General features: G+C 39.6%; 1 protein-coding gene across 1 annotated transcript in view; it reads left to right on the top strand.

Moving 5' to 3' along the window:
• The window catches only part of Pla2g4a (phospholipase A2 group 4A), a 143,988-nt gene that overhangs the window by 61,754 nt on the left and 67,642 nt on the right, over window positions 1–14,592 (top strand). Inside the window, 2 exon segments of the mRNA NM_133551.2 lie at window positions 1,617–1,765; window positions 2,820–2,933. Of these exon segments, the coding sequence (NP_598235.2) occupies window positions 1,617–1,765; window positions 2,820–2,933 (263 nt within the window).

Below are 14,592 nucleotides of genomic sequence, written 5' to 3'. Positions count from 1 at the left end.
ATCAGTGTGCACAGTGTGGTTATTCGTCATGGTGCAGACCAGCTCATTTTTAGATGTGTTGTAGGCAATGTCAGTGATCCCCATTCCAAGTAAAACACAGGGCCTTAGGTGAAGCTCCTGAGATTCAGTTGCAGGACACGGAACCCTTTCCTTCTTAAACTTGGGCTGTTGTATATGGTAGGGATCAATTATAGTGTTGGTAGCAGGATAGCTCAGCTTGTTCTTTTCTTTTCTCTGCTAGGGCTCCCCCTTGATTCCAGTCTTCCAGTTCTTGACTTAGTTGTCCTGAGTGATGCCCGTTGCTTGGTGTTGGCTCAAAAGATATTTGTATCCCCTTATCTCCTTGGCTTTCACTCTTGGTCCAGCTCTTCTTCTCATGGAAATCTGTGTTTTATGATCTCTCCCTTTTCTCATAGGGACAAGATGTCATTAAGGCTGCAGCTGATGTAGTTAGATGACCCATGCTCAAGATCTTTCTCTGAAGCTTAGCTGTAGGTCGGAGGATAGATTGCCTGACACATGTCAGTTTCTGTTGATTTCCTCATAGGTACTAAAATATAGTACTTATTGTATTGTGATGTGAGATTTAAATGAAATCAAGGTGTATTGAAAAAGTTTATTAAGAACTGTCACTTATAGTTATTGGTGGCCACATGGGAAAGGTTGTGTTAAAGAAAAATGCAGACCTTATATTTTATTGTGTCAGGTTTTATTTGACAGATTCTGAAAGCACAAAGGGAATATATTGTGATCCTTGACCTCAAGGTATTTATGGTCTCATAGAGAAAGACCGATGTCTCATTTCATACATACAATAAAAGTACAAACAGTGTTATAAGATTATCAGAGGAGTCAGAGGACTCACAGAAGAGGGAACAATCACCATTTATACTATTTGGGTAATTTAATTAATTACAAACATAGTAGCAATAAGGTAAAATAGCTCCTTCACATCCATCTCTTTCTTTGTAGTTAAGGGAGGATACATAGGCATGACTCAAAGTGGACATTTATGTGACATAAAAAGGGCTTTCTTTTTTTAAGACATATCACTTTAGTTTGAGTAAACACTACCACAGTAAAGACAGCTAATATGAATGCTGCATTTTAGAGCTGCCCAGCCTTATTTCAGGATGCCAGGCACTTTGGAGAAGATGGAGTTTCTGTCAGCAGCACCATTCTTCTCATAGTGCCCTTTACTATGGTGTTTGGTAAGCAAAATAAGCCAGACAATTTGTCCAAAGTCAACCAATATGAGGATCTTGGATTTGTGATCTTGTTACCATTACATACCTATAGTGAGGGTCATTCTATAGTTAGATAAACATCATTCCTTTCATTGTGGGATAGCTTGATCCAGCAAGATGCTGGCCCTCCAGATGGATGAATTTCCGAGTCGATTGCTTTATAAATGATTCCTTCTCATTCATCTGTAATGGAAGGGAATGGCAGATTATGTAAAAAAGATATCACCTGGTGATGTTCTGTTGTGTGTTGTTACATTTTTATTTATAATACTGCAGACTTACTGGAAGTAAATTAGCATCTTATGTTAGCAAAAAGGTAGGGACAGTGAATTACATTTTTGTCCCCTTCTCTTCCATTGGTTTCCCTAGTGGACACTCCTGATCCTTATGTGGAACTTTTCATCTCTACAACCCCTGACAGCAGGAAGCGAACAAGACACTTCAATAATGATATAAACCCTGTGTGGAATGAGACCTTTGAGTTCATTTTGGATCCTAATCAGGAAAATGTTTTGGAGGTAAATGAATCATCTTGGGGATGTGGACCATGCTTGTTCCGCCAGAGAGAGACAGCAAGTCTCTTCCTCACTGGCTTATTTTCCCTCAAATTACTGTGGTTGCCTGTGAGCTGGGTACCATGCTTGTCGAGTCTCTCGATAATGTGTGAGGAGTTATGTGAGCAGTCAGGTGGAATTTCAGGATCTGTGTGCACTTTGGAGAATATGTAGTTTCTATTTTAAAGATGAGAATTCTTTAAAAAAAAAAAACCCAACAGAATACAAACACTGTCAATTGCTCTTAATTGTCTAATTACATGGATTTTTAAAAAGTGTTTGTATTGGTTTCCTGCATTTCTTTTATATATTTCACAATGGAGAGGTAATCATATTCCATTTTTATAAATATTTGTCAGTCAGGAGTATGTAAAATTCATTGGTTTGACTAGAAATGTAGTATTGAGAGGGAAAAAGACAGTATTTCTGTGTGTTAATTATTGAGACCTCTAGGGATCTGTATAGCTCACTTGTCTAGAATGGACCAACATTCAAACAAAACAAAATAAAAACACAAGAACCTTAAAGGACTATGAAATATTTTATAGATAATTTTAAATTAAATTTTGAGACAGGTTCTTACTCTATAGACCTGACTGACGTGGAACCTGCTTTGTAGACAAGACTGGCCTCAAACTCTAAATATCTGCCTGCCTCGTCCCTTGATGCTGGTATTAAAGGTTTCATGTTACCACATCTGGCCTAGAATTTAGATGATAAACAGATTCTTTAGAAAATATTTTTTAATTTTATGTGTCGAACGTTTAGACTCTATGTATGTCTGTACATTATGTGCAGGCAATGCCCGTGGAAGTGAGACAAGGACATTAGATTCCCTAGAACTGGAAGGACAAACAACATGGCATGCCGTGAAGGGGTGGGGAATTGAACCCAGATCCTTTTGGAAGACTTAGTGCCTTTAACTGCTGTACCATCCCTCTTGTCCTCCAGGAGAGACATCTTAGATAGTGCTTCTAAAGATTCCTGGAACCCACTTCTCTTCTGCTTTGCTTTGTAGATCACATTGATGGATGCCAATTACGTCATGGATGAAACCCTAGGCACAGCTACATTTCCTGTATCTTCTATGAAGGTGGGAGAGAAGAAAGAAGTCCCTTTTATTTTCAACCAAGTGAGTAGCAGCAGCGTCATGTCCCACTTCATGTTCCACGGGCATCGATTTACTTTAGAAAGTTAGGCATAATTTTCTGAAACTTATATTTCCTTTTAGACTTTATCTTTCCTTTTGTTTGCTCTTCTGGTGCCTGTCTTAGCCTGGTCCTCTCTAGTTATTCTTTGTGGTGCTATGGCATAGACACGGGACTTTACACAGGCTAGGCAAACACTCTACCATCTAGTAATCTCCATAGACAACTGTACTAAATAATCTTATATACACCTTAAATAAAGTGAGAAATACTAGGAGGCATTGATATTTTGTTGTTCCAAATAATACCAGTGAAATTAAGCATCAATTTTGGACTCCACTGGAGGGTCCGTTAGCATTTGGGATAGTAACATGTTGCAACATGCAAACTATTTCAATATTGTGTGCTACTTCGTTGGAAAATGTATTTACTATTAATATTATAAACCCATTTATTAGAAACACATTGCTGTATATGAATTAAGCATCGCTAAGAAAATTCTGTCTCAAATAATTAATCCCAAATCGGTGAGAGGTCAGAAGGAATAATGTTGGGTAATGATTATTATCTTTGTACTTTCAGAAGTTATTTATGAATGAAAAAGAAACCTTGGATAAATTATTTGTGCAGAACAAACTAACTGTATCTCAATGTATGAGAAATTAATTAGAGGATTTAGGTGAGACATGTAATCAATTGTTGGGCTAGTTAACCCATGATATCAAGCCCACGAAAACACTGTTTTCACTCATCCTTAGCATGACTTCAGGTTGCTCTACTCACACAAACCTCTCCCATAACTCTCAGTTCCCCCATGCTGCCTATCCTATTGCTCAGATAACCTCTTCCCATTTGATCTCCCGTGACAACAATCTGTAGAATTTTCTATCCGTAACTTACACACACTACCCAACTTAGCAATTTCCACTGGTAAATAAAACCAGATAGACTAAAAAGTAAAATACTGAGAGTCTGTCCATGACTTACATGCACACTGTAGATATGCCCTTACTTCAAAGATAACTTGCAATCACAAGGTTCCTTGAGTAGTCCACGTGATCTGACCACCAGAGACTTGGAGAATTCACATCTGTGCATTTCTATGGATCCTTTCCCTACTCTGGAGAGCAAGTGTTCTATGCAGTACCAAGAGATGCATGCCTTAATTTCCTGTGGATTCCTTTTAACTTCTTCTCATTCACGCATGTTATAAACATTTATGGAAAAACTACAATGAACCAGCTATTGTGTTTGTACAAATCATATGAGGAATAATATGGAGGGAGTTCTCCCCTCGATTATCTTCCTTTAAGTTAGAGATGATATTTGGGGGTTGGGGATTTTGCTCAGTGGTAGAGCACTTGCCTAGCAAGTGCAAGGCCCTGGGTTCGGTCCCCAGCTCCGAAAAAAAAAAAAAAGAGATGATATTTGACTGGTAATATGAAGTAGAAGGAGGTGTACGTGTATCTGTGTGTGTGTGTGTGTGTGTGTCTTTCTCTCTTTGTGTGTGTAAACGTATAATAAAAAGAAATCACCGTTCATCAAGATAAATATCATTAAGGTATTATATAGTTTAATTAAAGAGCATAATAAAGGAAGTTTGTCCTGTGAGAGGCGGCACCAGGTGATTTGAACAGTTTGAGCAGTGAGCATAGTGGTTAGTACCCTGACATTTAAAGCTACCCCATTAGGCCTTTGAATTCTTTATCATAATTGCATCATGGATATTTAGTTGTTCCTTTGTGACTCATCTTATTAATCTATAAAATAGAGATAATATTTTATAAGGGATTATTGTGATAACTATACACATTAAAATACAGTATAATGATTATCATGTATAAATTTAATCCTCACTTGTTATACTTTTTGGCATTAAATTATAAGCTATATATAATTTTGGTAGTTTAATTATTAATATTGTATAGTGCATTCTGTATTAAGTATGCAATGAAAATTAAAACATAAATAGTAAGCATGCTATATACTGCCTAGAACAGTGGCTGGTACGTATTAAGCACTATTTATGAATGTATTTGCTTTTGGTGCTGTGATGACTTGAGGAAAGGGTAGCATTTCAGGAGGCAGAGATATAGTTTTGAGCTTCTAGAAATCAGAAACTGCAAAAGCGCAGTCTTGAAGGAAGAAATCAAGGTGAGACCAAGTGAGTTAAAGGTTTGCCAGGTCCATGGTGTGAGTACAGGGGCAAAGAGGATAGAGATGATCAGAAACACCTGAAGGCCCTGCCTGGGATTTCAATAAAGATCCATTGAGAGCATTTTAAGCTTGGATTAGCCTTTCCGAAAACAGTTCTTTTATACCTCAATCTCTGATCCAAGAACAGATTATGTAGGAAGATATTATGGAGAAAAAAACTGTATTTCCTCCCCTTCTGTCATTTCCTATGGGTAAGTTATATAAACCTGGGGCTCTGAAGAGACTTTCTACATTCCTGAATTGAAAGTAGGTTACATAATTACTTCCCTTAGTGTATCTGGAAAGATCCTTAGGCCAAAGAACTTGGCTTCATTACTTTTCTCTCTAGAGTCCTTTGCAGTTTGTATTGAATGTCCATCCTTCCAGTCGATGAGCTTATGTGGTCACTGGGAGAAAGGGAATTGGCTGGTTGAGTGAAAGGTCTGGGACCAAGTTCTTTCTTGGATCATGTGGGAGAACCCCACGGGAGCCATGCCTTCCTCTCCATTTCCTGAGATAGGATCTACCCTAGGTGGGTGGCTTTCTGTCTGCAACACTCACAGACTGGTAAGAGAGAATGAGTCGCTTGAGAATGCTGGGAGAACAGAGACTTAAGTAAACCTTCACGATGGTAACGGCCACATGATATAATAAGGAGAGCACTTGGCTTTGGTGAAAAAGCGCAAAAGTCACAAGCCAAGACATTACTAGTCAAAGCTCTCTCAAACTTTTGGCATGGGAAAGCTAATATTGACGCAACCAGAGTGGAGTCCATGGCGCGGACACAGCTGGTGATCAACAGGAACCTCCAATTGGATGTAGGCTGACTCCCAGGGACAGCTCTGGCCATTTGGAGAGAGAAACAGGATTGAGAGTCTGTAATCTTGTGTGTATTGACATTGTCCTCCTTCCAGATATTTGACTTGTCATTTGTTTTCTCTGGGTCTCACTTTCATCCTTAAAGGGAGGGTTTAGAGAGCATTCTTTCCAAGCTCCTCTCTTGCTTCGTTCCTTTGACTACATCCCCAAAAGCACTTGAAAGTCTTCCCACTTCACAGACATTAAAAATGAAACCACCAAGGGTAAGATTTTCATTTGCATATTAAATAATTTCAAAATTCTGACTTTGCCAGTGGAATGACACGCTCGGCTATGAGGCGAACGTGAGGGCTTACTGCGTGCCTGAAGCTTACTAAGTATTAGAGAGTCAGAGTGATCTGTGCCCAAGAACTGAGTGGTCTGTGTGAAAAGTAGGTAGTCACGGGTACAGTGCCAAGTGATATGGGAGGAGCCTGTTTGCTCCCTATGACTTGCTTCGTGATGAACAAGGAACAGATGACATGATGGGCAGATTCCTAGTTGTAGAGACTCACATTCTCGTAAGGATGGTAAGAGGGCGAGGGTGAGCAAGGGCATAATCACTCAGCAGCAGCTCTTGATAAACACCAGGAAGAAGATTCCACAAAGCAACATAACAGTGCTGGGTGTGGTGGCACTTGCTTGTTAAGAGCACGAGCAGAGCACGAGGTGGGCGGCTGAGGCAGGAAGATAATGAGTCTCAGGCCAGTTTGGCCTACCTACTCAAATCCTGTCTTCAAAAGAGAAAAACAAAAGGCTCTGTAGAGCTGCCTCAGTGGGTCAGCTCACCTGCTGCTGAGCCTAACACCTGGGTGACACACCTAAAGTTTATAGTTCATACAGCCCGGGAAGAAGGCCTCTGTCAGGCAGTCTGATTGCCACCCCCTCCCAACACCAAATTTTATTATGATGTTTTTCAAACAAGAAAAGTTCAAATGTCTCCACAGCAAGCATGCACATAACTACCATCATGTTCTCCTGTTACATGTCCCTGCTTCATGTTTCTTCATCCAACTCCCTTTGATACATTTCTAAGCAGATAGCAGATGGCAGATGGCAGTGTGCTTTACTGCTAAATACTTCAGTGTTAAGTGCCAATCAGGAATTACATAGGATCATTTTAAGAGCCATGTACCTAGTACAGGAAATATATGCAGAGAGCTAAAGGAATAAGCCACTCACTTATTAATTCATTCATTTCACAAGCACTGTCACGTTCCGTTATTAACCTTTTACTGCTGGGTGTGTTTGTCACCCATCCCCCTTCTACTCACGCATAACCACTGAGCCTCCAGGAATGTGCAATTACTTCTCGGCCACTGATTTCATACTTGAGCAAACAAGTAAGTGTCCTTGTCTTTCTGTAGCTAATATTCTCCGTAGTAAACCAAGTGAAAAGCAAATTAAAGCACGGAGAGATGCTCTTGTTAGTAGTAGGAACAAATGCTGCACAAACCACGGAAGAAGAATAAAGGGATTTACACATGTGTATGGAGAGGAGGTAGCAGGTGTCATCCTAGAAAATGTGGCTGAGAAAGGAATCTTAGAAGCTGAGGGCAGAAGATATCCCAGGTAGAAAGACCCCCTCCTATGGTTTCCATGTATCTTTCTGGAATTCCAGGGCTGGGAATATGTGGCAGTGTTGATAGGTGGTGGATTGGAGCCTTTAAGATATGGGGCTTAGTAGGAGCTATGTCATCGTGGCTGTTACCTTTTGAAGGGATTGATGCCGACCATTCTTAAAAGAACACAACTGGTATCCCCACATGTTCTGGTTCTCTGCCTTTGACATAATCTCTGGGAGTTCAAGTTGTTGACCTACCATCTGTCGTGTGGTTTTCCTGGGGCAACCTGATTTGGACTTTCAGCCCTTTAAACTATCTAAGCAATGTAAACCCATGGGGCTGCTTTGTTGTTGTTGTCGGTGGTGGTGGTGATGGTGGTGGTGGTGGTGGTGATGGTTGGTTGGTTTCTTTCTTTTTTGTTTTTTTAATAGCATACATAACTTCTCTGGTTGTAATGACAGAAAGCTGACCAATGCAATCTAGGAGACCAGATTGCCTGGCAAAGTACCGGTGAGAAGGGAATGACTCCTGTATAGATAAACTGTATAGATAAAGAAGAATTGAGAGAAAGAGACCTGGTCCCAAAGGGAATGAAGATGGTGGGTTACAGCCATTGTAGAAAGCATGGGCATCAAAGGCTAAGCTTATCTTTGAAACAAAGGTGTGGCCACAGTGCCTCACTAAAGGGGTAGAGGATGATTCTCATCAGAATTACCCAAGGAAATGCCTGAGGAAAGCCATCATCTTGGATTGGAACAGCAAGTTTAAGAAAATGTTTCTAAATAAGGATAATAAAGAGAGAGTTGATGCATGAAGGAAGAAGAGGTACAAGGCCTCAGGACACAGCAGCACTTGGATGGGAGATGTAAGAATCGACACAACATCTGACAGTACGAGTAGTGACTCACAGCGCGTTTGTGCCCATGTAACAGGAAGCTGAGAGCAACCAAGGTTAGGCATTTTCCTAAGAAAGGATTAGCAAGGTAGAGATACCCGGTGTTGAGATGCATGTCAGAAAGGTGGCTGCCCTAAGAGTACAGTGGAAAGTAACTAGAATGGGAATTGAAGGTGATAGATGTAAGAAAAGCTTCTGTCATCAGCTCTAATGTGTAAGAGTTGAGTCAAGCAATTTCTTAGTAGGTGAGGGCTGCTGAGTTGGAAAATAGGAATTGCCAGAATTGCCATTTGCGGTTCTTCCTTAGAGTCTCTACTTTATCAGTTTCAGAGCTGGGTCTCCAGTGTTTGGTGCAACTGGCATTTCTCAAGTCAAGATTAGGTTGTATTGTTGTAGTCAGAGCTTAGAGAGCAGCATAGCTTTCTCCTGAGAGTAGTAGCTAAGGGGTCAGCTGAGAGCAGCAGGACAGCCTCAGAGCCAGAGGGCTTCTGCTTGTTGGAGTTTGTGGCTCGTTACTGATTAGCTTGAGTGATGGTAGACTCGTAGTTTTTGCCTCATACCCTCATCTAGGAAGCAGAGTTACATCTAGTACTCACATCTTAGGATTGTGGTTATGGTTAAGCAGGTTAATACCGGGAACATATTAATATGATACACGGTCCAGCAATCACCAGATAAATGTTAGATATTCTCATTATAATTGTTACTGATAAGATTCAACCAAACATGAATCACGCACTTCATGAAACTGATTTAGCTGGATAGTAAACTTGTCTTATCGACGTGAAGACACTCATTGTTTAAACACAGAGTTGAATTCAGTAGCCATTTGTTTGAAAATGAATCAGACTACTCTAGTCAGTCATTCTTGAATTGATCAAACACAGTTCTTAGGTTATAATAGACAATTTCATTTCAAAAGATCTAGATCAATGGTTCTCAACCTTCACAATGCTGAGACCTTTCAGATTCTCATGTTGTGGTGACCCCAACCAGAAAATTATTTCATTGATACTTCATAATGGTAATTTTGCTACTGTTATGAATTATAATTTGGGGCTGGAGAGATTATGGCTCAGAGATTAAAAGGGCTGACTGTTCTTCCAAAGCTCCTGAGTTCAGTTCCCAATGACCATATATTCAGTTATAACCATCTATACTGAATCATAATGTAAATATCTGTGTTTTCTGATGATCTTACATGACCCCTGTGAAGTTCAACCCCCAAAAAGGTCATGACCACTGGTCTAGATCCTTCAGAAGTTATTTGGATGTGTATAAACTAGCCCACTTCAAACAAACCATGGAAATGATACTTCACCATTTTTCTGGATAAAGTAAGTTTGTTTTGGCCAATACTGTAGCCTCAGGTTTACACCATGTTTTAATTTTCTGTCTTTATTTGGAAGTTAGCATTATTGCTTAAAAATAGCCGTGTTTCATGCCTCTGTGGCAGTTGTCTAATTTTGGCTGATTGCTTTCATTGTTGCTTAGTCATGATTCTGACTTAAATTCTGTGGAAGGGATAACTGCAAAACTTTGAAACGGTGGGAACTGTGAATGTGAGTTCATGATGTTAAGTTTGCGTCAGGGTGATTTCATTGAGGAACTATGTTTCTTGTGAAGTCAGAGAACACGTTAGATAAGTTCAGGAGATAAGGTCAAATTTGGAGGAAAATCAAGATACTACCGAGGCCCCAGGTCATGGTGGTCAGCATGGTTCTGGCTTTACAGCATGTAGAGAAGTGATCCATTTACTAAAAAGTCATACTTTAAAAGTTGTGAGTTCTTTTCTTTCTTTCTTTTTATTTTATTTTTTTTAATGAACACTGGAGATAGAAACCTGGACTTAGCATGTTAGTCAAGGATTTTGCCACTGAGCTGTAGCCACAGATTTTAAATTTTTCTGTTTTGTTTGGCCACCTGTGGGAGTACACTGCTATTATCCCCGTCCCACTATACCATTAAAAACAAATCCAACACTTTGCAGGACACTATTTTGCTAATCCAATGTGAGCTGGGAGGTTAGGTGCATTTGATGCATTTGACTTATGGTTCCTTTGTCATAATAGGTTTCTCAGCATGTGATTTTACATCAGTGGTGGCATCACTTTGTGAAAAGTTGGGGAATCACTGGATAAGATGGTGTGCTGCAGAGTTTTACGTCAACTTGACACAAGTTAAAGTCATCTGAAAGGAGAGGACTACAGTTAGGAAAAGGCTTCCATAAAATTAGGCTCTAGACAAACCTGAAGGGCATCTTCTTAGTTAGTGATTGGTGACAGAGAGCATGGCACATTGCAGGCAGTGCCATCCCTGGACTGGTGGTCCTGGGTGCTATAAGAAACTTGGCTGAGCAAGCCATCTCAGCAAGCCAGTAAGCAGCACTTTTCCATGGCCTCTGTGTCAGCTTCCACATCCAGGTTCCTGCCCTGTTTGAGTCCAGGTTCCTGCCCTGTTTGAGTCCAGGTTCCTGCCCTGTTTGAGTCCAGGTTCCTGCCCTGTTTGAGTCCAGGTTCCTGCCCTGTTTGAGTCCAGGTTCCTGCCCTGTTTGAGTCCAGGTTCCTGCCCTGTTTGAGTCCAGGTTCCTGCCCTGTTTGAGTCCAGGTTCCTGTCCTGTTTGAGTCCAGGTTCCTGCCCTGTTTGAGTCCAGGTTCCTGCCCTGTTTGAGTCCAGGTTCCTGTCCTGCTTGAGTTCCTGCCTCCCCTTCCTTCTGTGATGCACTGCTACCTGGAAGTATTCGCTGAAATAAATCCTTTCCTCCCCACGTTGCTTTTGATCACGGTGTTTCATCACAACACTTGTAACCCTAAAAGAGATGTCAAGGACATCAGACAGTCAACCATGCATGAGATAGTCCAAATAAAGGTCAAACAATTCTTGGTTTCAAGAAATAATACATTTTTATTTTAGACCACTAGCAATAGACACTGTGGTGAAATGAATCATCTCATATCTTCACAACTGATAACTTTTAAATGACAGGGTATTTTAGAATATCCCTTTATTCTTGCTGCTCCTGCATCAGGCAGTAAGTTCTATGAAGGAAGTCCAACATAGGCAGCTACAAGCCATAGTATAGTACTTGGCTACAGTTGTTGGAATAGTTTTGATTATGTGAAAGGTTGAAAACTTGCGAAGTGCTAATGAAAATAATAAAGTTTTATAGACAAAAGCTTGAGAGACCACAGAGACAAAAGTGGCTTGTTGACAGTGTTCTAAGGAACCTAGGTTATTGTGCGAAGGCTACTTATTATCCAGCTCTTCATAATTCCCACTGACGGCTACATTTGTTCAAAGGTTGAGTTGAGGAAATGTAAGGTCATAGAAAGCAAGGAGGAAAAAGTCACTGGAAAAAGAGTGTAGTTTCTTCACCTTTCAAATCTTTAAAGATTACCTAGGGTGTACTCTGGATGGCAGTTGTTCTGAGTCCTTGAATAATAGAAGATTATTGGTAGAAAATGCTAATTTTATGTTAGTCAAGTTTTGTATATGAAAAATGCTGTTTCCCCCTGTAGTGCCTGCGACTCCGTTTGCACTGGCAGAGTTGTAGTCCCCACTTGCTGTTCAGAGTGCCCTTTCTTGTCAAGTTCGTATTTTGTTCTTCACAGGGTGGAGTTACGGCATGGTGTGGAAATATGACTCCTTGTAAAAGTGACTCTTAACTTTCAAATTTTCATTTTATTATCTTGCACGGGTCAGGCAAACAGAAAGACACTTAAAGTGTCATTGTCGTTCCTTTGATGGATGTACACAATTACCGATGTTGCCTTTATTCACCTTGTTTCTGTCTAGAAGAAGTGAGGATGAACAGAGCAGAGATCAGAATTCAAAACGATTCATTGACGGGAAACAAACATTGAAGTATGGACATAGTGTGTTATAAAATATTTGAAGAACTGTCTACCAATAAGAAAATTTTGTTTGACTGTGTGGATCTTTTCAGTGTGATTGCTTAAAAATATCTGTTACCAGCACTGTATTTGCTGTTTTTAGTTTCATTCTTTCAACATATTCAAGAGAACAAATGACTTAGGCACATTAGAAATTATGTTAAAGTCCGGAATGCTCTTTTATACAATAGTTTCTCTACTCCTTTGCTTTCTCTGACTGAACACGTTCCATGGGAGATATCAAAATTCTTCTCCACCATGGAAGGCAAAGAAGAGGGTTTTAGTTTCCACAAGAATGAATATTTGGTGCTGCCTTCTTTTTACATCTCTGACTCTGAGAGGAGTTGGAGTTCTGATTTGTTCGGAAGGGGTTGATGGTGCGGAGAAGCTTGAGGTATTTGGTCCCCTTCCTTCTAATGTAGTGTGTGGGAAGAAACTTCAGTCATTGTCTAATGCCTCACAGGAAGTGCATATTTTTGTTGCTGTTTTAGCTGAATGACATATTCCAGGTAGAAGATGTAGAGATCATGAATATCAGATTTCACAGCAAGTCTGAACATAGTGGATTAAGGAAGGGGTAGGCAGCTGAAACTTCCTTCTCATCCTCTGTGATCTGCTTGGGCAACACAAGGAAGTTAGGGGCTGACCCATGACGAGAGCCGTAGCAACACATCCTGAAATGTTCCAGATGACAGAAACATCCTGTGCCTGCTTTTATGCTGCCTTTACCTCAAGAGCCTTGTCTTCTATCTAGGATCAGAATATCTTAAAAGGAACACAGATAGAAAGGGTATTCTCCCAGGAACACAAATGTGGCCCAAAACATGTCATACCAAATTTTAGTTTTGTTTGTTTTAAATCAATGGAACAGTGAGGCACTAGATACCTTCAAGCATTGAGTATTTTAATGATGAAGATGCTTCAGGAACTGCCAATTGGAAATTTAGCTTTTTATTAACAGTCTCACGAGGTACGCATTGCAATAGCACACTAGAGTTTATTTTCTATCCATTTATACATGGAGATTTGGCCCTTTGGAGAGAAATACACAGAGTCTAGTCTTATATTAATGGCAACTTTCATGTTTTTTTTTTAAAACAGAATATAACGCCAAGTAGGATGGGGCAAGGCTGTAATTCCTGAGCACTGGGGCTAAAGAGGAATTATGAGTTCTAGGCCAGCCACATTATAGAGTGAGACCTTGTCTCAACCAACGGACAAATTTCCAATACCAGCAACAACTACAAAACAGAATTTGTGTTGCCTATGCCTGATTTATCTTAATAAATATTCTGGATAAAATTATAAAGTATAAAACCTCTTCCAAGTCCCCCATTTGGAAAGATTTAAGTTGAAATTTTAAAATGTAGTATTAGGCATAGTATCCTGGGATGTGGTCTAGGTAGTACTCCTGTTGATAAATGGTTATTATTTTAAAGTCTATCAGTTTTGACTGATATTGAACTACAATTCATATATAATTCATTTTTATCTAGAATTTTTGGGTTTGTTGTCAGCTATAAAATTAATATTTATATCTTTCATGAATTAAGATTTGTAAAATTAGGCAAAAGGATTGTTCTGTGGGTCAGACCATCCCATGATTTTATCTCTATTAGTGATTGTATATTCCTCAAAAGAATAAGATTGTCTGATGTACTTCACACACATGAGCATCAACAAATATTTGTTTGGAACTGATTACCTATCATAACCTTTTATTTATAAAGTTCATTCTAAGAATCATCTAGGAACTTATCTTAAGCTCCTGCTATTTTGACTTCTTCCTACACCACAAACCCAGAAGTTAACAAATCTGATGTTCTGTAGCGTTGTTTGATGATTCTAAACTCGTGGCCTGAGTGTTTCAAAATGTATATTGTAGCTCTATTCCATAGTAGCCATTGAGCAGTCTTTCCAACCTATATTCTTATGGTAACTGGTACAATAAAAGTAATTAACATGATTTTAAAATTATATGACTTTCAGGACATTTTCCCAATGTTCTTGTGACAATTATAAGGGACGTTATTCAGCACTGATGAATCAGTACTGATGTCAGAAGTCTTTCAATACATCAGAGATGTACTCTCTGCCAAGACATCTATTTGTAAATTTTGGATCTGTGGTTATTAGGCACTCCCTTTAAGTTAAACAAAATGTGTCTGATTAATCTGATTCCACTTGGTTGTCTCTCAAGTCAGCCTGAGAAAATAAAACCTGGATTCCCCACATT

Source organism: Rattus norvegicus, chromosome 13, assembly GCF_021556685.1.
Source record: "Rattus norvegicus strain SHRSP/BbbUtx chromosome 13, alternate assembly SHRSP_T2T, whole genome shotgun sequence".
Taxonomy (NCBI): Eukaryota; Metazoa; Chordata; class Mammalia; order Rodentia; family Muridae; genus Rattus; species Rattus norvegicus.
The sequence above is the reverse complement of the archived record's forward strand: the minus strand, read 5'-3'. Positions and strand labels throughout refer to the sequence as shown.